This window comes from Kwoniella shandongensis, chromosome 4 (assembly GCF_008629635.2).
Source record: "Kwoniella shandongensis chromosome 4, complete sequence".
NCBI lineage: Eukaryota > Fungi > Basidiomycota > Tremellomycetes > Tremellales > Cryptococcaceae > Kwoniella > Kwoniella shandongensis.
The window spans coordinates 1693437-1712079 of record NC_089290.1 but is presented as its reverse complement, the minus strand read 5'-3'; the positions used below and the strand labels follow the sequence as shown (position 1 = coordinate 1712079).

The 18643-nt window shown below is 49.0% G+C and overlaps 7 protein-coding genes across 7 annotated transcripts; 5 read left to right on the top strand and 2 right to left on the bottom strand.

The window, feature by feature from the left end:
• Nucleotides 1-93: 93 nt before the first annotated feature.
• CI109_102657 (uncharacterized protein) lies at nucleotides 94-2186 on the top strand (the record flags this gene model as incomplete). The annotated part of the gene is made up of 9 exons (XM_032006374.1): nucleotides 94-432; nucleotides 489-594; nucleotides 647-678; nucleotides 735-1425; nucleotides 1487-1583; nucleotides 1655-1780; nucleotides 1832-1892; nucleotides 1953-2002; nucleotides 2063-2186. 9 exons carry the CDS (start codon nucleotides 94-96, stop codon nucleotides 2184-2186), a joined length of 1626 nt encoding a protein of 541 aa, XP_031859395.1.
• Nucleotides 2187-2710: 524 nt separating this feature from the next.
• On the top strand, nucleotides 2711-4303 carry CI109_102656 (uncharacterized protein; the record flags this gene model as incomplete). The annotated part of the gene is made up of 8 exons (XM_032006373.1): nucleotides 2711-2780; nucleotides 2876-3023; nucleotides 3083-3169; nucleotides 3240-3390; nucleotides 3510-3668; nucleotides 3881-3940; nucleotides 4006-4172; nucleotides 4240-4303. The coding sequence occupies 8 exons, from the start codon at nucleotides 2711-2713 to the stop codon at nucleotides 4301-4303; spliced, it is 906 nt and encodes a 301-aa protein (XP_031859394.1).
• A 637-nt stretch (nucleotides 4304-4940) lies between these two features.
• On the top strand, nucleotides 4941-6363 carry CI109_102655 (uncharacterized protein; the record flags this gene model as incomplete). Its single annotated transcript, XM_032006372.1, has 4 exons — nucleotides 4941-4984; nucleotides 5086-5313; nucleotides 5492-5989; nucleotides 6114-6363. 4 exons carry the CDS (start codon nucleotides 4941-4943, stop codon nucleotides 6361-6363), a joined length of 1020 nt encoding a protein of 339 aa, XP_031859393.1.
• Nucleotides 6364-6688: 325 nt separating this feature from the next.
• Nucleotides 6689-7736, bottom strand: CI109_102654 (60S ribosomal protein uL23; the record flags this gene model as incomplete). The annotated part of the gene is made up of 4 exons (XM_032006371.1): nucleotides 6689-6703; nucleotides 6768-6837; nucleotides 6906-7257; nucleotides 7709-7736. The coding sequence occupies 4 exons, from the start codon at nucleotides 7734-7736 to the stop codon at nucleotides 6689-6691; spliced, it is 465 nt and encodes a 154-aa protein (XP_031859392.1).
• Nucleotides 7737-10363: 2627 nt separating this feature from the next.
• Nucleotides 10364-12551, top strand: CI109_102653 (uncharacterized protein; the record flags this gene model as incomplete). Its single annotated transcript, XM_032006370.1, has 9 exons — nucleotides 10364-10382; nucleotides 10474-10713; nucleotides 10783-10925; nucleotides 10984-11068; nucleotides 11126-11182; nucleotides 11236-11385; nucleotides 11442-11675; nucleotides 11738-12051; nucleotides 12132-12551. The coding sequence occupies 9 exons, from the start codon at nucleotides 10364-10366 to the stop codon at nucleotides 12549-12551; spliced, it is 1662 nt and encodes a 553-aa protein (XP_031859391.1).
• An 838-nt stretch (nucleotides 12552-13389) lies between these two features.
• On the top strand, nucleotides 13390-16894 carry CI109_102652 (uncharacterized protein; the record flags this gene model as incomplete). The annotated part of the gene is made up of 19 exons (XM_032006369.1): nucleotides 13390-13446; nucleotides 13540-13573; nucleotides 13668-13682; nucleotides 13750-13818; nucleotides 13911-14316; nucleotides 14380-14690; nucleotides 14760-14889; nucleotides 14969-14975; nucleotides 15045-15178; nucleotides 15236-15380; nucleotides 15449-15562; nucleotides 15625-15639; nucleotides 15698-15720; nucleotides 15781-15868; nucleotides 15928-15962; nucleotides 16023-16121; nucleotides 16186-16533; nucleotides 16609-16689; nucleotides 16819-16894. 19 exons carry the CDS (start codon nucleotides 13390-13392, stop codon nucleotides 16892-16894), a joined length of 2187 nt encoding a protein of 728 aa, XP_031859390.1.
• Nucleotides 16895-17295: 401 nt separating this feature from the next.
• CI109_102651 (uncharacterized protein) lies at nucleotides 17296-18492 on the bottom strand (the record flags this gene model as incomplete). The annotated part of the gene is made up of 5 exons (XM_032006368.1): nucleotides 17296-17334; nucleotides 17558-17760; nucleotides 17946-18093; nucleotides 18231-18336; nucleotides 18425-18492. The coding sequence occupies 5 exons, from the start codon at nucleotides 18490-18492 to the stop codon at nucleotides 17296-17298; spliced, it is 564 nt and encodes a 187-aa protein (XP_031859389.1).
• Nucleotides 18493-18643: the final 151 nt, after the last annotated feature.

Genomic DNA, 18643 nt, shown 5'->3' with positions numbered 1-18643 from the left:
GTTGTGCAACATCTCACCGTCTATTGGTGTTATGTTTCCACCTTGATTACCTATCACGTACCATTTTCGAACTCAACGAGGCGTCTACTCGAGATGTTCTCCAGTCTCGGCCTGTTCGCCGATGCTAAATGTCCAGATCCGACATGTGGTCGTATGAGATGTTTCTTCTCTCACGCTCAAGCTTCGTCATCAAAATTACCACAACAGCCGGTCACGAAGCGAACGAATGTAGAAATCCCATCTTCGATCAGAGAACCTAACAAGAGAAAGGCCAACCAGAACGGAGATGAAGAGGAAGACGAGGCGAGGAAAGCGACTGTGAAGAAACTCTCACAGATGATCAAGAAGGACGGAGCGAGACCAGCGTCAACGGTAGGAACGGCGGGGAAACCTGCTATCCCTACGACCGCACCTTCCAAACCTGAAACCAAGGTGCGTAGATCTGCTACTCCTTGCTTGGATTCAGTGACGCTGATCCGTTCGAATAGTCTGCGCCGGTGATTCGTCAACGGCCTAACGAACATGGACAACCGCCCAGTCTACCATTTTCTATCCAGGCCTCACCTCACCCAAGAACTGACCGACAGAAAGCTCGTAAGTGAACCGACATATACCTGATGAAGCAAAGTACTGACAGACATGACAGTGGGAACGCTTTATACCCAATTCTCGAAACTTGTAAGTCATTGACTCGATTCCATCGCAAAGTACTTTTCGCTGACGTCCTAGTCTAGTACGCCCAAATCCTTCACCTCGCTCCGGAGTTGGCTCATCAAAACGCTCTTACGCAAGAGTCCGAAATTTCATCCTCTTCCACTACGATCCGAGCATATAAAACAGCCATTCACCACGCTGCTGTCTCTGTCTCGCGACGGAAACCTCCCGATACGATCCCACACCCATCTATCGGGACTCTAAGAGAGTCTAGACTCGCCACTGAGGCTGCGGAGAAGGAGAAAGCCTCTCGTCTAACAAGATCCCGAATTGACAAGTACTGTCTTCCCCTTCCCGACTTTGAGAAATGGCGATATCCCGATCCGCGAGATGGAAGTCTCACTTCTCCAGACCGGACGGGGAATGAACCCGATGCTGAAGGGACAACGCAGACTTGTAATCGATGTAAGATCCCATTTGTGGTTTCGTCAAAGAATCTTGATGGCAGATTTGGAGAATGTCATTATCATTATGGGAAGACTGCACCGGAAAGAGTTGAAGGAAGGCGGAAATGGATCTATTCGTGTTGTGGTCGAGAGAGGGGAGAACAAGGATGTGAAGAAGGGATTCACGTTTTCAGCGACGGAGATGAGGATAAGGCATTGGCCAAGCGGGTCGGGTTCAAGACTGTGAAACAATGTGTGGAGGAGGCGAAAGGTTTGGAAGTGGGAGAAGGGGTAGAAGTGGTGGGAATGGATTGTGAGATGATCTGTGAGTGCACACAGGTCTATCGCTTGGAATGTTGTGTGGCTGACAACACGTATATGTCCAGACACCACCGCTGGATCATCCTTGGGAAGAGTAACCATAGTCGATGAGAATGGCGGGATACTGCTCGACGAGCTCGTCCGTCAGAGAGTGCCAATTTTGTAGGCATCAGTTTTCTACCCCGGAATGTGAAAATGAGGACGGTCAAGCTGACGACTTGCTTTTTGGATAGAGACTTGAACTCTCGCTTCTCTGGTATATACCCTGGTCAGCTGGAAGCGGCCGTAATGGATATCAATGCCGTTCGAGCAGCTGCGTGTATGTTTATCGGTCCGCAGACTATCCTAGTGGGACACGGGTGAGTCGTCCCTGGAATGTCGTGGACGATTGGTGACAAATAACCTCTCAGTCTTGAGAACGATCTGAGGGCGCTGAGATTGCTACATGACCGCGTCATTGATACTGCCATTGTGAGTGGAGCGCCCGCATAGCTGCATAGCTCGAGAGACGGGGCTGATTAGCGCTCTCAGGTCTTCCCTCATGACAAAGGTCCACCGTATCGACGTGCGCTCCGAGACATGTAAGCTAGTATAGCTCAAAACCTTGGGACTAAAGCTGACAATCGCTTGTTTGTTCGCAGTGTAAAGGAGAAGTTGGGGTACTTTATCCAGGATCGGACTTCCGATTTGGGTCACAGTTCTGCAGTGGATGCCACAGCGACTTTGGATGCGTTGAAATGGAAAGTCCGGGACGACAATGAGTGATGGTAGAATGGGAGTAGATGTATCATTGTCTGTACATGTGGGAAGGTCTACGACACGAGCAACACCAAGCATGTTCTTAGAAGGGTATTTCGGATTCCGTTGAACGCCATGGATCCGTCCACCCCCTGGCGAAATGAGCCCGACTACGTACGAGAGACGAGGTGAGTTCCCGATCGTACCGTATTCCAACCTCCACTTTGAATGATCACCTTTGTGAGTCACCGCTAGAACGACGAGGCATGACATCACATTCACCAAATTCATACTACATATGCATGCACCATACGAGGAGTAGTAGCAGTAGTCCTGACATCATATAGGGGCTTGCACCGAGTGAATGAAAGAAGCCTAGATTCCCCTCGGATCACAATATCATGTCTTTCCGCACGAGTATAAGAAGAACGTCGATTGTTCCCCTCATCCGACAATCAGCTTATTCGTACAACACTACTATTCCATTGCTAGTTCAACCTCGATTCAAGTTATCTTTGACTCAAAGCAATAGAAAAACAAACTACTCGACGATGTCAGACCATTCGCATCTTAAAGCTGCAGAGCTGTTCTCCTGTAAAGGTCTTACAGCTGTTGTAACAGGTATGTCTTTCCACCGCTCGCGATCTATCCTCCAAATTCTATTACGAAATAAGATAACTTGAAGTGAATATACAGCTGATCTTCGTGTGATATAGGGGGTGGAACGGGTATCGGTCTCATGCAAACGCTCGCTATGGTCGAGAACGGTGCAAACGTATACATCGTGTCGCGAAACGAAGAGAAGTTGAAAGACGTTGCCAAAAAGTACGGAGGAGATGGACAATCAAAGGGGAAGATCATTCCGTATGTCACCCCCATCTCAGAGTATAATCGATGCTGATGATATGTACTGTACGTCACAGAGTTGCAGGTGATATCTCTTCTAAAGATGGAATTGCAAAAGTCGTAGCGGAAATTGAGAAACAATCCCCAGAAGGTATCAACGTGTTGTAAGTCAAGTGCTCACATGCCCTCGATCTGTGGTCTTGATATTAACGAGTTCTCGTTGACTTGATATAGGTTCAACAACGCCGGTATCGCCGGTGAAGGTTCGAGAGAAGGCTATGAGGACGTGAAGAAGGACGACCCGAAGCAGTTCTCTCAGCAGTTGCTGAAGAGCGAATTTGGAGAATGGAATGATATCTTGAACACCAACTTGGTGGCTTATTACGTGCGTACCCATGCCAGCATGTCTCAACTCCATGAGAACGAGTTCGATTGCCCCTTGCACCAACCTTAAAGCTCTGCGTGATGCTATGACGAAGCTGACTTTGTGTTGAATGATTCCAGTTCGTCGCATCTGCTTTCATCCCCCTTCTGAGCGCTGGAGCAAAATCCACAAAAAATTATGCTTCGCAGGTGATCAACACCTCCTCGATCTCGGGGTTGCTGAAGTCTGCCTCAGGAGGTCAATTCGCATACGCAGCCAGCAAAGCTGCCGTCGTACAGGTGAGTGACGACGACATTATGTGCTGGAGCGCGCGGTTCCTTGCCATTCATTTAATGCGCCAACGGTGGATCGAACACCGGCCGACTCCTATTCTGATTATCCGAGAAGAACTCGGCATAAATCTTGGAAGGGAGCCATCCTAACCACTAGACGATTAGCGCGTGTTGGCAGTGCAATGAACTTTGACTGACACACATTCGACTTGACGCAGATGAGCAAGGTATTGGCACAAGAGTTCTTACCTCTCAAGATTCGAGTCAACCAGATTGCTGTACGTTGACCGACCTCTAAAGATTGCTTCCCGCGCTGATAAGATAATGTTCCCCTAAAACGTAGCCCGGAATCTTCCCATCTGAAATGACGGCAGGCGACTCTGACCCGGACTCACACAAAAATGATCTCTCCGACACTCAAAAGGGTAAATCGCTCCCTGCCGGTCGACCAGGTTCCGAAACCGATATGGCAGCTGCTACTCTATATCTGGCAAGTTATGCAGGTGTCTTGTGAGTTCCGACCTTCACCTTGGTGCCCTATGTGGAGATGATGACTGATAGGATCTGGTGTTCTTAGCGTCAATGGTCAGTTTATTGCTCCGGATGGAGGAGCGACCGTTGCTTCGCCCTCTTCGATTTAAGTGACGAGAGGAGAAGATCGAAAAAATTAGTGTATCCATAGTCTGACAGTCATGCATTCGAATGTATCCCATCGTTACCCCTAGGATCGCTTCGGTACGGTCATCATACCATATTGTATGGAAGACTGATTTCCTCGGGATGAGATCCGAACTTCCGGCAATGAGGTACATCCGTAACTTTCATTTCGAACTTCCACATGCTGCACCATATCTTACCTTCGCATCGCATCGCACCATCATCAAACTTCTTCAGGCTCCGGTTCTCGTCTCGTTACAGACTACCGCTTCTCGACAGAACGAAAGCATAGCCCGTGTATAGTGTCCGCTAACATCGCATTTGAAGCGCAAATCTGTGATCCGACCAGCTTATTCAGTCCAGCATCTCTAAGACGGATTGTCACGATGATCCTTTGATCTTTGATCTGCAATCGTCTTCGTCCTTCGTGCTGCTTGCTTCTCGAGATCTGCACGAAATGTATCGTCAGAGCCAACATCACCATATATAGCACGAGCCTCGCCACTCCCATACCATCTCATCTTTGCTTCGGACATCCAGTTCTGCAATAACGGTTCTTTCGAACAACAACCGGACTCGCATTCTCGCAACACCACTCGTATAGTACAAACACAAGTCATCATGTGTATCGCATTCTTCACTCTCACTCTTCCAGGGTACAAGCTGTACGTATACATCACCCCTCTATCTCGTCCACCACCTCCACATTCCCTTCCTCTCGCCCCGTATACGCACGACAAGGAAAATACTGATTCCATCATCGCAGTGTTCTAGCTTCGAACAGGGACGAATTCCTAGATAGACCCACTCTTCCTGCCCAATGGCACGACTTCACTCCAGGTGGCGAGGCGGAAAATCGGTCAACCGATGGCGATAGGGGTGGGACACAAGTCGAGGGCAAGCCCAAAGGCTCGGTGTTGTCAGGTCTGGATAGGGGGAAGCAGGAAGGTGGGACGTGGTTGGGTATCACGCAGGATCTCCGGGTCGGTCTGCTGTGAGTGGTGCTTTGATTGTCACCATTCTACGTCCATCATCTAGGCGATTCGCCCAGACCTGTCTATTCTGATATCATATCCACCATATCACCTTCGGTCCTTTGGTCCTAACTTGTCTACTCATATCTCACCGTCCAGATAAAAGGACTGGGCAACTAACTGTATTCTCACTGATAGAACAAACGTCCGTCTCACACCACCCACACCGCCCCTCAAACCATCCCCGAATCCACCATCAAGAGGTCTTCTCCTTAAACAATTCTTACTCCCTTCTCCAACCGCGGGCGTCTCCGTCGGTGTTGGTGTTCATGAATATCTCACTTCCCACCTCCCTACTGCTGGAGAATACGAAGGGTTCAACCTCCTCCTATTTTCTCTTGGCAAAAAAGGAGAAGAAGCGGAAGTTGGTTATCTGACCAATCGACCAAAGCCGAGTTTTACAGAGCTACGTGTTCCTGATTCCACTTCCACTTCCGCTTCCGGGGCCGATGGGGCTTCGCAACCAGTCGGTATTACGGCGCAATGTTTTGGGATATCAAACTCACCAATGTATGAGCCGTGGCCCAAGGTCATAGAGGGAGAGAAGAGGATGGCGCAGACATTAAAAGAGTGGGCAGACGTTGATGGAAGAGGGGATGAGAAGGCGTTGGTGGAGAGGATGTTCGGGGTCCTAGGGTACGTCGTGCTTCCTGACGTTTTGACTTCCGTGTAGCTACCCAACGACCTCTTATGCCATCTCGTCAAGTTCCTTTCGTTGCTGTACGTGAAGCTGACCTACGTGTATCTCCCGTACCCGCAGCCACCAAGCGCCCATCACTGAAGCTGGCGACTTGTCCACAACAACCACTGTACCTCATCTCATCGTACCTGGGGAATCACCCAATAACAAAGCAAGAGGCTACGGTACTCGAACAGCTACTGTCATTCTGGTCAGAGAGGATGGGAAGACGACTTTCGTAGAGCGGGATGTGTTGGTCTTGGACGAGCTACATGGCGAGGTGAAAAAGGGCGAACGGGAGAGATGGTTCGAGTTCCAGGCGGAGGTTTGAGTCTGAGCAATGTTGATACGAGTCGACGCTTGACGCTAGTAAACAATTTATATATTTGAACGACTTGTATTGCGTGTTAGTACCATGCAAGTATCCACACGAAGCTCTCATTCCACCTCATAAACAATCATGCCAACCCGACGTATCCTGATGTCAGTCTAACTGGCACCAGCTCTCGACTCAATTTGCTACTTGTTCACACGAACACCCCACGAGTCGTTGAAGCCATGCATGACGCCAAAATACAGCCTTTCCCCTACTCCCCGACACGTTCACTGCGCCGTAAAAGTCTGAGAAAGGATTTCTAACAAGCCGAATCCACCGATTAGATGAAGCCGATCTACAAGTCGAGAGAAGGAAGAGTTAGCAACCATGTCTGAGATTATGCTTTGCGGTTGACTCACCTTGTTGGCAACCTCAAGAGCGTCGAAGTCAGCGGTCAATCGAACGTAAGCCTTCTTCTTTCCGTCCGGTCTGAGAATCACAAAAAAAAACCATGTCAGCGAACGTTTCTTTCACTTTAATCCATTATTGTTACTCACCGGATAAGGGTGTTGACCTTGGCGGCCTCGACATCGTAAAGCTTCTTGACGGCATCCTTGATGTTCCTCTTGTTGGCCTTGAGGTCAACGATGAAAACAAGGGTGTTGTGCTCCTCAATCTTCTTCATGGCAGACTCGGTGTTGAGAGGGTGTTGGATGGTCCTGAATTGGTCCATTCGGGGGAGGTGAGGAACGGACTTTCGGGGGTATCGAGGAGCACGGGGGAGTCGGAGGGTGTTGGGTCGGTGGAAGGTGACAGAGGTTCGGACCTTTCGGACAGAGTGGGAAGCAGTGCCCTTCAAGGCAGCCTTTTTGGCAGACTTGGCCTTGGCATCTTGGGGCTTGGCCGCGGCTAGAGAGAGAGACGAGACAACATAGTCAGCACGATGTACGATAATCCTGTACGGAAGCAAGTCCCCAATCAACCCCTTCGAACAACAATAACAACCACTCTGCGCCGAGAGGTCCAAGTAAATCTTCTCACAACCCTGTCCAGCCTTTCAGCATGGACAAAGCTCGGATGACTACCCATCACTGAAATCGCCAACTAGTGGTCGCTCTCCTCCTCCTATCCTCTGTTGGCCTTGCTCTCTCCTTCCTCCATCACCACGCATGACCAACTCCCATAGATTGTCCATCCCAGACGTCCGTATGTCCTCGTGCTATTCCGACATTCACGTCCACATCCCCCTCCGTCTCTATCTCCCAACGGTCCTGCACTCCAATCCTTCTCAAACTATCCTTGACTGCTCCGCTGAAACATCTGAAGGAATCGGAATTGTAGAGGCGCCGTTATAACTCACCCTTACCAGCATTCTTGGAAGGGGCCATTTTGTCGTGTGATTCTACGCAAGGACGATGAGATGTCAGTGATAGCAATAAGGAGTATTGATGGTACGATGGGCTGACTCACAAACTTGATGGTTAAAGTAAGACTGTACAAGCTACTGCAACGATGAAAACCTCAAAATGGGTCTGAACCCTGTCCAACGATACTGTGAGGTGTGAGTGTGAGTGAGTGTGTGGTGGTGTGACCTGCTACAGTGGGATTGTGCGAAGCGTGGTACGGTGTGTGCGAGCCAGCAACTATGGAAGAGGGAAGGAGAATAATGAGTGGAGAATTGAAAGCGCCACAAAGGGGAAAAGTCCGATGAAGCCGTTATGGAAAAAACGGTCGGCGATATCTTATCACCGACAGCATCGATTTGGAGGTCATCTTATGCTTTTGGGCGCGTGTTTCTTCCATACTTCAATCAAAGCATAGATCTAAAGTCCTCCAAGAATGGATCCCATACGGATGGAGGACTCGCTTGTGGATCAGGATAATCCCTCATTCGACGATGTACACAAGGTGATCTTACATCATCCATACATGGGACTGTGTCAAACCCCATTCAATGATACCCAACGTGGTCATCGACACAATCATCAGACATTTGATAGATCTACCATTTACACAGACTTATCCACGCTGAAATCAGAATGATCAAGTTCGTGGCTGAACAGTCACCCTCAGAGAAGCACGTCGTTGCGGAACTCAATGATGGAAGCATTTGGTACATTGATATCTCATTTGAAGAAGTAGCATAAGCTTTCGACTCTCGAGGACCGAATCACTCCAGTCCTTTTCTCGGGGCGGCTTTTTAGTGTGGAGAAGGACTCCTTGTAGTCCTCTGTTTATCTGCAACAATGGGGTTACCATCGTACTGCGTCTCCCGGAAGTTCGAGCATTTATACCGCGTATTGCGTGTTCTGTATCTACAGAGAGTAATTGTTTGCCAACAAGTCTTATGGCGTCCAGAGTAGAGGGATTGGTGCGATGTACTCATCATCCAGGATGAATATGTCTCCTGTCAGCTGTACAAGATTGACTGCTGTACGGCTCGAGTGGCTACCTATACCTAATCCATATGAGCTTGAAGGCGACACGTTGCCGTAGCGCTCTACTAGTTGTTCCGCGTACCACAGTGGGGGCCTTCTCACAAATGTTACTTTCAGCCCTCTTTGAAGTCGTTGAACGTGATGCCTGTTAGACTTTGTTCGGACTGTACAACCCTCGCCATTCTCAAGCTAGCTCGTTCTACTTCGAGGTTCATTGGCGTCCTTTAACCCCCTGTCTGGCTTCAAGACACGCTGTATACTGAGGTGTCTCCGAAAGAAGCGAGAAGGCGTTTATGCTCGCTCATGAAGGGCCTGGCGGTAGTGTGGTGTCGAATGAGGCTGAGCTTCTACGCGGACACCAACTCAAGTTCACACAGTCAAAACGAGACCCAGCAGCGCGGCGGTCTCTTTCGCATGAGATGTGCTTCTTTGCAGCATAGCATTATGAGAGTGTCCGTACCCGTCATCCTCTTGCCTGCCTCGGACATGTGGATTGTTGGGGACATTCCGTAGATGCTCAACAGCATGTCGAGTACCGTACCACCCAGTGCTATGGGGAATATGTACGAGAGGGAGTTCCGACGGATGACGTACTCTGTTTCACACCATCACACAGTCAAGATGTTTGGTAGTCACTCAATCTGTGCAGGTGGCAAATAAACATTCGAGGTGATAAGCAGACTTAAATTGGAGGTATAAATAAGTAATTGTTTTCATCATCGCCGTTAAGCAGGTCATAGCAATCCAAGTGATAACGTGGCGCGCGAGGGCAAAGAGAGCCGGGACTGGCAGGAGTGAGAGTGGTGGTGAGCAGTGGTGACGCTAACGTACACTTCGAAGGGATAGCATTTTCATCATTATCCCATCCATCCCAATCACCTTTTCATTCCTTTTCCATCTGAATCCCATCATCGTTACATCCCATCGATAGTCCATTTCGTCTCATTTCACATCGATTTCGAAGAAGAAGAAGAAGAAGAAGAACCCAATAGACATCTTCATCCCTCCGACTTCCTCCTTTCCTTTTGTCAACGTCCTGAGCCTCGTCCCCTCATCACCGACCGATTTTCTTTCGCTCTAGATTCATAACAAAGTACACAGATACATATATCACAAGATGGTACGTTTGCCCTACAAACATTTTGATCTTTGCGTTAGACGTGATCTGGTCGATCCTGTCAAGATGAGGAAGGATCATGATCGTTGATATCAATCGAATGACGCGTCGCTGACCTCTTTTGACACTCCCATCTTCCCTCTCCTTCTTCACTCCGAACGCTTACACTCACCGACGTACTTGTGCTGCTCGATAACAGGGTCAAACACTTTCCGAGCCAGGTCAGTATCTTCCCCTCTCACTCCAAACTCAATGTGTTTTGTCGACCATTTGCTGATATGTTGTTCCTCTTCTTCCTTTTACCCTTGTCGATCTTATCCTTTGTTCGTCACACGACTATTACGAATGTCCGGACCCGAATACCTATCACGTCAATTGATTTGGCGGTGGATCAACAGTGACGGAGAAGCACACAACCAGCGTGGTTAGAGATAAGAAGTATTGGGTTGCCCTGTCGGACATGCAAGGATGGCGTATCAGTGAGTTTCGTCTCGTCTCGTCTCCTCCCATCTCACCATCACTATGTCCATCGATAAACGGCCGTATACTGATGTTCTGTTTCGGTGATAGGCATGGAAGACGCTCACTCTGTTCATCTCTACCTCCCACCAACCGACGAGACCAACTCAAAAGCTACAAGCCCCGCACCCGATATCCCAACTCAACCTCCCGGATCGACTGTCACGAACGATAACGAGGGAGAAGATGGGAATGCCCTTCTGGGTGTGTTTGATGGACATGGTGGTGCTGCAGTTGCAAAGTTCACGGGAACAACATTGCACAGTCGTTTGGCTGCTTTAGATGCTTATAGTGAGTCTTCCCGTTCGTAGTAACGACGAGGAAGGAAAGGCAGCTGATGGGTAATGTTGATATTTGTAGAGTCTGGAGATTACGAGGTTGCTCTGAAACAGGTGTTCTTGAAGACGGACGAGGACTTGAGAGCGGACCCTACATTCTTCAACGACCCCTCTGGTTGTACAGCCGTTGTTGGGTTGATCACCACAGATGGCAGGATCATCGTTGTACGTTGCACTGTCGCATCTTGCCTAGCACGAAAGCTGACATTCCATCCCGATTTAGGCCAACTCTGGTGACTCTCGATCGGTTTTGGGATACAAGGGCGAGGCGAAGGCGATGTCTAACGACCACAAGCCCACTAACAAAGGTGAGTCTGGCTCTGCTCAATCATTTAGCTTCCTATTGACATATTATCGCTTCGCAGAGGAGACTGCGCGAATAACGTCTGCTGGTGGATTCGTTGAGTTCGGCCGAGTGAATGGTGAGTCGCCCTTGGAATTTGGAGTTTCGCAACCGGGCTGACACCCTTGACAGGTAACCTTGCTCTATCTCGTGCTATCGGTGACTTCGAGTTCAAGCAAAATTACTCTTTGGAGCCGGAGAAACAGATCGTCACTGCCGACCCTGAGATTATCACTCACAAGCTCGACGGAGAGGAGGAGTTCTTGGTTTTGGCTTGTGACGGTACGTATTCGACAGATGTATTCGGTATAGGTATATTGAACTGACTCCCATTCAAGGTATCTGGGATTGCTTGTCTTCACAACAGGTTATCGACTTCACTCGACGTGCTATTGCCAACGGTGACTCACTCAGCAAAATCTGCGAGGACATGATGGTCAAATGTCTTGCGACCGACTCGGAGACTGGCGGCATTGGATGCGACAACATGACAGTGGTCGTTGTGGCGTTGTTGAACGGCAAGACACCGGAAGAATGGCAACAATGGGTCAAGGAGAGAGTAGAGAAGAAGAGTGAGTAGCGACTACGTCGTCGCCCAAGTCACTATCGCTCAAATGCTGATGTCGTTTTCCAGTCGGTTACGACACTCCCGAATCTGTGCCCGACATCTTTGGCCAAGCACCGCCACCCAACACAAATGCGCTCACCAGTGCCGGGTTCCGTTCCGGAGCCGGTGGTCTCGCCAACATTGCCAGTATTCTTGGCGCGTCTGGCATCACTTTCAGACCGACTTACGATAGCGATGACGATGACGAGGAGATTCAGATAATCGGTGACTCGGGCGAGGGTGGCATCGACCCCAGCGCGGATAAGCCTGCGCCGGGAACGTATCTCGATACTAAAGGAGAGAAGGAGGGGACAAAGCCAAAGGATGTGACGGATGAAATTGTATGATCAACATGTCCTATGAATCGTGATTACGTGGTTTTCCTTTCAATGGCTGACATCTCATCGTCTGGTCTGTGCAGGATGACGACAAAGCGGCTGCTGCTTTGGATGCCGAGGCGAAGAAGGGCTCAGTCGAGCTTGTTGACGAAGACGGAGATTCAGCGATGGATTCAGGTGATGAATCAGATTCCACCACGACAGGATCAGGTTCAGGACAACCATCGACATCGGCATCCACTTCTTCTTCTCAACCACCTTCTGCTGCATCGACATCGGCCAGAGCGATTAACGCCTCAAACACACCTTCATCCCCTATCCCACCAAGCTTCTCTTCTATCGGCTCACCTACCGTTCCTACGCCTCAAGCTTTACAAGCGCTCTCTCTACCTAAAGGTCAAGCTCAGAAGCAGTTGGAGAGTGAACCGCAGGGAGACGCTTTCTCGGACGCTGTCAGGGTTGAGGGTATGATGGATACGAGCGAGAACCCGCTAAAGTTGTAAAGTAGTGGAAGAAGATACAGAGAAGGAAATGGCGACATTCGACGAAGAAGGACTGTAATAGACGAATCAATTCCGCAAGCAAACAATCATTTAGTCAAGCAAAGTCTGTCAACAGCGAAAGGGCGAGCGAAGAGTGGAGTCTCCGTCTGTGTTAGTACTTGTGTCTGTCAAAACGGCACAGGTGTTACACATTCAGGTTAGTAGTGTGTGGGCTGAACCAAGATCAGTGTATGCGACAAAGTTATCAGTAGATATACCCCTCTTCCTCTCCTTCATATTATCTCTTCTTTTCAATTATGTCTCATTATTATATAAAGGTCTGAACGTGTGATTTAGGAATGAAGATGCATTGTAGTAACACTGTTTTGGGGTGTGTCACAAACAATACAGTATGAGATTAAAGGCCGTAATATGCGGAGAGACGCACAGTACGAGTACCAGTTGGATGCGTAGTCATGTGTTTGTTGCACTAGTGGTGATTCCAAAAGGAAAAGTGTAACTTACTGGTGCAGTTCGGGTAAAGTGCGGTGCGAGATAACCGGGAGAATGAATACACTCCCACTGAAATCATTCGATTGGTTGTCACTCTGCAGCTTATGTCCCCCGTGTTCTGCCCCCTTACAACATCGTATTCTACAACTCACTTTCAAGCTACTATAGTTCATCCAAGCAACTGCTTACTTTGTACACATAGACTATAGCTCAAAGCTGCATTACCTGTACGACCTCCTTGTTCAACTGAACGAGCTTTCGTATAGAATTGCGATTAGAAACGAAACAAGATATCAATCCCTTCTTCGTCCACCTTGAACTTGTAAACTCGTCATCGTAATCGAAAATGGTAGTTGGTCTCGAAGCATGGCCTGCTAATATCGATTACTCGAAACAGAGTATTGTGAGTGAAAGAACCCTTCAGGTGGAACAGCGTGGTGTGGTTTGGTGGTGAAAGGGAGCTGAATGCTGAATGTCGTTTGTATTTGTCGAATAGGAGATACCAGGTACCAAGACTGAGGGTCAGAGTGGTGAGTCGCTCATATCAGTCTACAACTGCGACAGAATCTTCTCGTCAAATGTGTAGTTGAACATCTGCTTACGCTGTGACCATCCTTCTCGTAGGCATCTGGAAGAGTGGTGAGTAAACCTGATATGTGGAGGTAGACTGTGAACGGTGTCAGAACTGACGCAATTGCTTGTTCAGCCGTCTTCGATGTGGAAAAGTTGACAGCTCCCGATGAGCCAAAGACTCTTACTCAGCTCTTTGACGATTGTGAGTGTCTGTTTCCTGCATAGCCATATGTGGTATGTGCATCCAATTGTGGCTGACACGTACTCCCTGCTCTGCCTTTCCTGGGTGGACAGCCGTCGCACGACATCCCAATCGTTCACTTTTCCTGCGAAGGGGTCTCAACCCGCCTTCTTCCCTCAATGCCGAACCGACGTTCTCAAACACTCTTATCCCTACGACTTATGCCCAAGTCCAAACTCGTCGTAACAATCTAGGGTCGGCGCTTCTCGCTCTTGAAAGAGAAGGTAGATTGAGATCTAACGCGACCTCGTCTGCTTCACCGCTTGAGATCACGCACCCTGGTATTCCCCATTATGGGAATGCGAACAGGGCTAAAGCGGGTGCAAGGAGAGGTTGGGCAGTAGGTATTTGGAGTAAGAATAGGGAGGAATGGCAGGTCGTAGATCTCGCTTGTCAGGCATATGGTTTGGTCGGAGTCAGTCTCTACGAGACACTCGGTCCGGACGTGGCAAAATACATGTGAGCTTCTAATCCGAACATACCTGATCGAACAGGCCATGCTGATATGTACCTCTCTCGCAGCACAAACCACTGTCCGCTATCGATAATCTTCGCTTCAGCGAATCACATCCCCTCCCTGCTCAAGATTGCACCAGAGTGTCCCACCCTTCGTGTTGTCGTCTCGATGGACAATCTCGCTTCTGCAGAACACAACGTTCTTTCAGAGTGGGCCTCAAGCGTCGGCGTCGAGCTTCTCAATCTTGAAGAGCTAGAGAAGTGGGGTCAACAAGGCGATGTCGCTACGGCGCCGGGACCGATCAAGGGTATTCCGGAAGAGGAAGAGTTGGACAGGGGACGAATTGTAACTATTAGTTATACAAGTGGTACAACTGGTGAGTCACAGAATGATCCATCGTCTATAGGTGAGGTTGGTTGACACAAGCGCGATTGTATTTTTATAGGCGATCCCAAGGGTGTCGTCCTCACCAATGCCAATCTCGTCTATGCGGCAATCTCCAACGCAAAGGGTAACGACAGCGCGTTGGTGGGCAGAGAATGGACCTACATGTCTTATCTTCCCCTCAGTCATATGTACGTATCACATCACAAATTTGGAACGAAGGGTTCTGTCGGTGACTGACTCTTCCATCTGCTGCCTTTTGGACTACAGCTACGAAGTGAGTCTGGCTCCTGCACCCACTTAAAATGCCTCAAAGCGTAGACGCTGATATATCCACCGTTCTCAGCGTTTCCTCCACATCGTCGTGATGTATGGCGACGGCACGATCGGATTCACGACCGGTGATATCCTTCGATTGATGGAAGACGCTCAGCTCATAAAGCCTCACTTCATGGCCGGTGTTCCTAGAGTCTACAACCGGTACGTCTCTCCATTGTACCAGCTCGTTCTTGATCACTGATAGGCGTCCCAATGCAGGATCCACGCTGCGGTGAAGACACAGATGGCTGCTGGGGGTTTGAAGGGAGCCTTGCTTACCAAGGCAGTCAACACGAAGCTTGCAAACTGGCGAGAAACGGGCAGTGTGACTCACGCGGTCTACGACGCTTTGGTATTCCGCAAGGTGCGTCCATTGTAGTTACACTTTTGCCAAATATGCGGGGTTTTGGCGCTTACTGTGGCCATGTTCAGATCCGAGCATTGCTTGGCGGTAACCTTATCTTCATGTGCTCTGGTGCTGCGCCGTTAACAGCGGATGTGCACGAGATGTTGAAGATTTGTTTCAGCTGTGATGTGGTACAAGGAGTGAGTGGATCCCTTACTTCGAAACCGAATAACCTTCGCTGATACTTCGCTCTGCTTGCCAGTTTGGAATGACCGAGGTGAGTAGCTGAGCGTCTTCCTATCATCGTGAATGAGCTAATGAACACGTTTCTGTAGACTGTCGGTACTTGCTCGAGAGGGTAAGTGTGGAATACTACTGTTGAATAGAGGTGTGGAGTTGACCATGATGTGTATGATAGAATGGGCACGGACATTGGAGCCGTTGGCACAACTGGGCAAATCCAGCCTTGTAACGAGTTGAAATTGGTTGACGTGGCCGAGATGGGCGTGAGTGTTCAGTTGCTATCGTTAGCAGAGCGCGTGCTAATATTACATTGTTATGATAGTACACGAGCAAAGACTCGCCCAACCCTCGGGGAGAGTGAGTTCTACATGCAGAGCAGAGCAAGAAGTATACTGATGGAGCTGGTTACTATTTCAGGGTTTGTCTCAGAGGCTTGAACATCACGCCTGGATATTTGCACAACCCCAAGGCAACTGCCGAGACCATTGACAAAGACGGCTGGATGCATACCGGAGAGTGAGTAGCTGGCAGTGTGAAGGGTTATCCCGACTGAAGCTAATCAGAATACATTGATTGGCAGTATCGGAGAGATGGATTCCGCTGGACGACTCAAAATAGTCGATCGACTGAAGAATGTCGTCAAGCTCAGTCAAGGTGAATACGTCGCTCTGGAGAAACTCGAATCGGTCTACGCCCTCGACCCACTCTTCGCAACGTTGCTCGTACATGGTGACTCGACACGATCGCACTTGATCGCATTGGCAGTACTGGATCCTATTCAAGCTGCTTCGCTAGTGTCGAGCGTACTGGGGAAGAATGTAACGCCGACAGAATTGAAGGCGTTGGAAGAGCTGGTGCAGGATAAAAAGGTCAGGAAGGCGGTCTTGAAGGGTTTGGGCAGAAAGGCGAAACAACAAAAGTTGAATGGGTAAGTGGTCTTCTGCCGAACTTAGGTCTAGAAAGAAAAGAGGGCTTATTGACGAACGTATCGTCTCATGTACAGATTCGAGACTATCAAGGGTATTCACTTGACCCTCGAGCCATTCCCAGAGGATGTCCTGACGCCTACATTCAAGATCAAGCGGTGAGTGAAGTTTTTCGTTGTCTCTGTGGCTCTTGTTTCCAGATATTCCTCCATCGAATAGGATGAAGAGGCAGATCGCAAACAGTTCTCAGTAGTACTGCGCTGACAAGTCCACCGTTGTGTTTGTAGTAACGTCGCCGCAAAGCGATTCTCGAAGGAGATCGATGCTGCGTACGCAGAGAGCGAGAGTGGTGGCGTGCTCTGATCTTGATTCGCGGGAGAACGGGGAGATATCTGAAATTGAAATATCGAATCTAAAGATCTATACGAGTATGATATATAGCCAAGTCGATCAGAGTAGTTATAGTGGACGTTATATACCGTAGCTGTAAGAACGAATCATATGCATGAATATGTCGTATGAGTCAATTATGTGTTGCGACCTAAGTCTGATTATGGGGCAAGTGTATCCTGGGAAAGTGTAGCGGGAGTGGGGTTTGATGTGGTCAATATAATGCTATGCTGGTGATGTCCGTTCGTTCGCTGTGCCTGGCTAAGACATCCTATAGATATCAGCGTTATTTGTGTTGCAGCTGTGGAAAGGGCGATTGGACTTACATATGTTATGTATGGTATGTTGTTGTGCGTTGTGTCCCGTCCCTCCTACTATCCGATAAAGCGGAAGTTTGAGCTATGAATGGCGTACTGTGAGATATACCGCGATTAGCACAAGTCTCAACGCTAGTTGGTTCCTGATATGACAATGTCATCTCCATCGACTCTCCGAGTGTTCGTTTACTGAGCTCCATGCTCGATGATTACTCTCCCACATATACCCACTTCCCAAACCACCACCCATAATCCTCAAATCCACTGATCCGACCTGATATATGCCGAAATAACACCACAAGTTCGTTGAAACACTCACCTTGGGCTGCATCCCTTCCCCTTGTTCTATAGCTCTGAGCATGAACATCTCATGAAACTTCCTTGGCGTATCCCTCGGTGCTTCCCCTTTACTAGATGCGGATTTATCATTCGATGCTGATGTAGGTGGAGCGAGGACGGTAGGGCCGTGAAGGACGGAGCCGGTGACATCTATGATTAGTGATGGGGGCGAGTTGGGCTCGGCTGAATCGAGCGGATTGATTATGTGCAGAGGAACGAGGTAAGAGTATCACGAGCAAGGGCGACGGAGTATACGCGGTTGTAGTGGGATTCGGGGTAGAAGTCGGAAGTGTAAAATGGAACAGGACAAAAGGAAATAAGCGATATGACACCCTCAATTAGTACGGCAAGGTAGAAAGAAGACTCACCTGACAGGGGATGACAATCGAGCGTTTGGAGATCATGTCTACTCAGAGGCATAGATGCGAGGAATTCGGACAACGCAGAAGGCTCGGAGAGGACTGGATTCCCATTCCATATGATCTTGGACGAAGGGAGGTAGAGCAGGGGTATTTCCTACGTCATCAGTATGCAGGTCAGCGCGATTCTCGCGACTCCAGAAGGTATCAAGGTTCAAGGGAGCCTTGGAATCTCGGAGGGGGAGAGAAGGGTGATGTATGTGAGAGAGAACTGATAATCAATAGACCACTCACACTTGCTCTTCTAGCAGGTTCGTCGTAACATTCGTAATAGATCTGACAGAATGCTATCGCTCCGTGAGAGGCGGCATCGATCGCAGCCGCACCCCATGGCTGGTTCCTACATACACAAGTACACAAGGGACCATTAACGTACTTCCATCAGAGCTTGACATGTCAGAGGAGAGCGAGTGGAAAAAACCACTCACGCTGGCGATGCGCCGTTGGGGCCCCCGGCTGAGGATGTCACGGACATAGGAAGAGAGATAGTGGCCATGCTGATCTTGTTCTCTCCCAGGGGCAGTACTGAGTGTTGAATGCTTGGTGGAAGTGTGACGAAGGAGAGTGCTTGTGAGAGAGATAGAAACGTATAAGTCAGTCAGTGCAAGCGTAATGGTATTGACAAAAGAACGTCGTTGGGTGGCGAA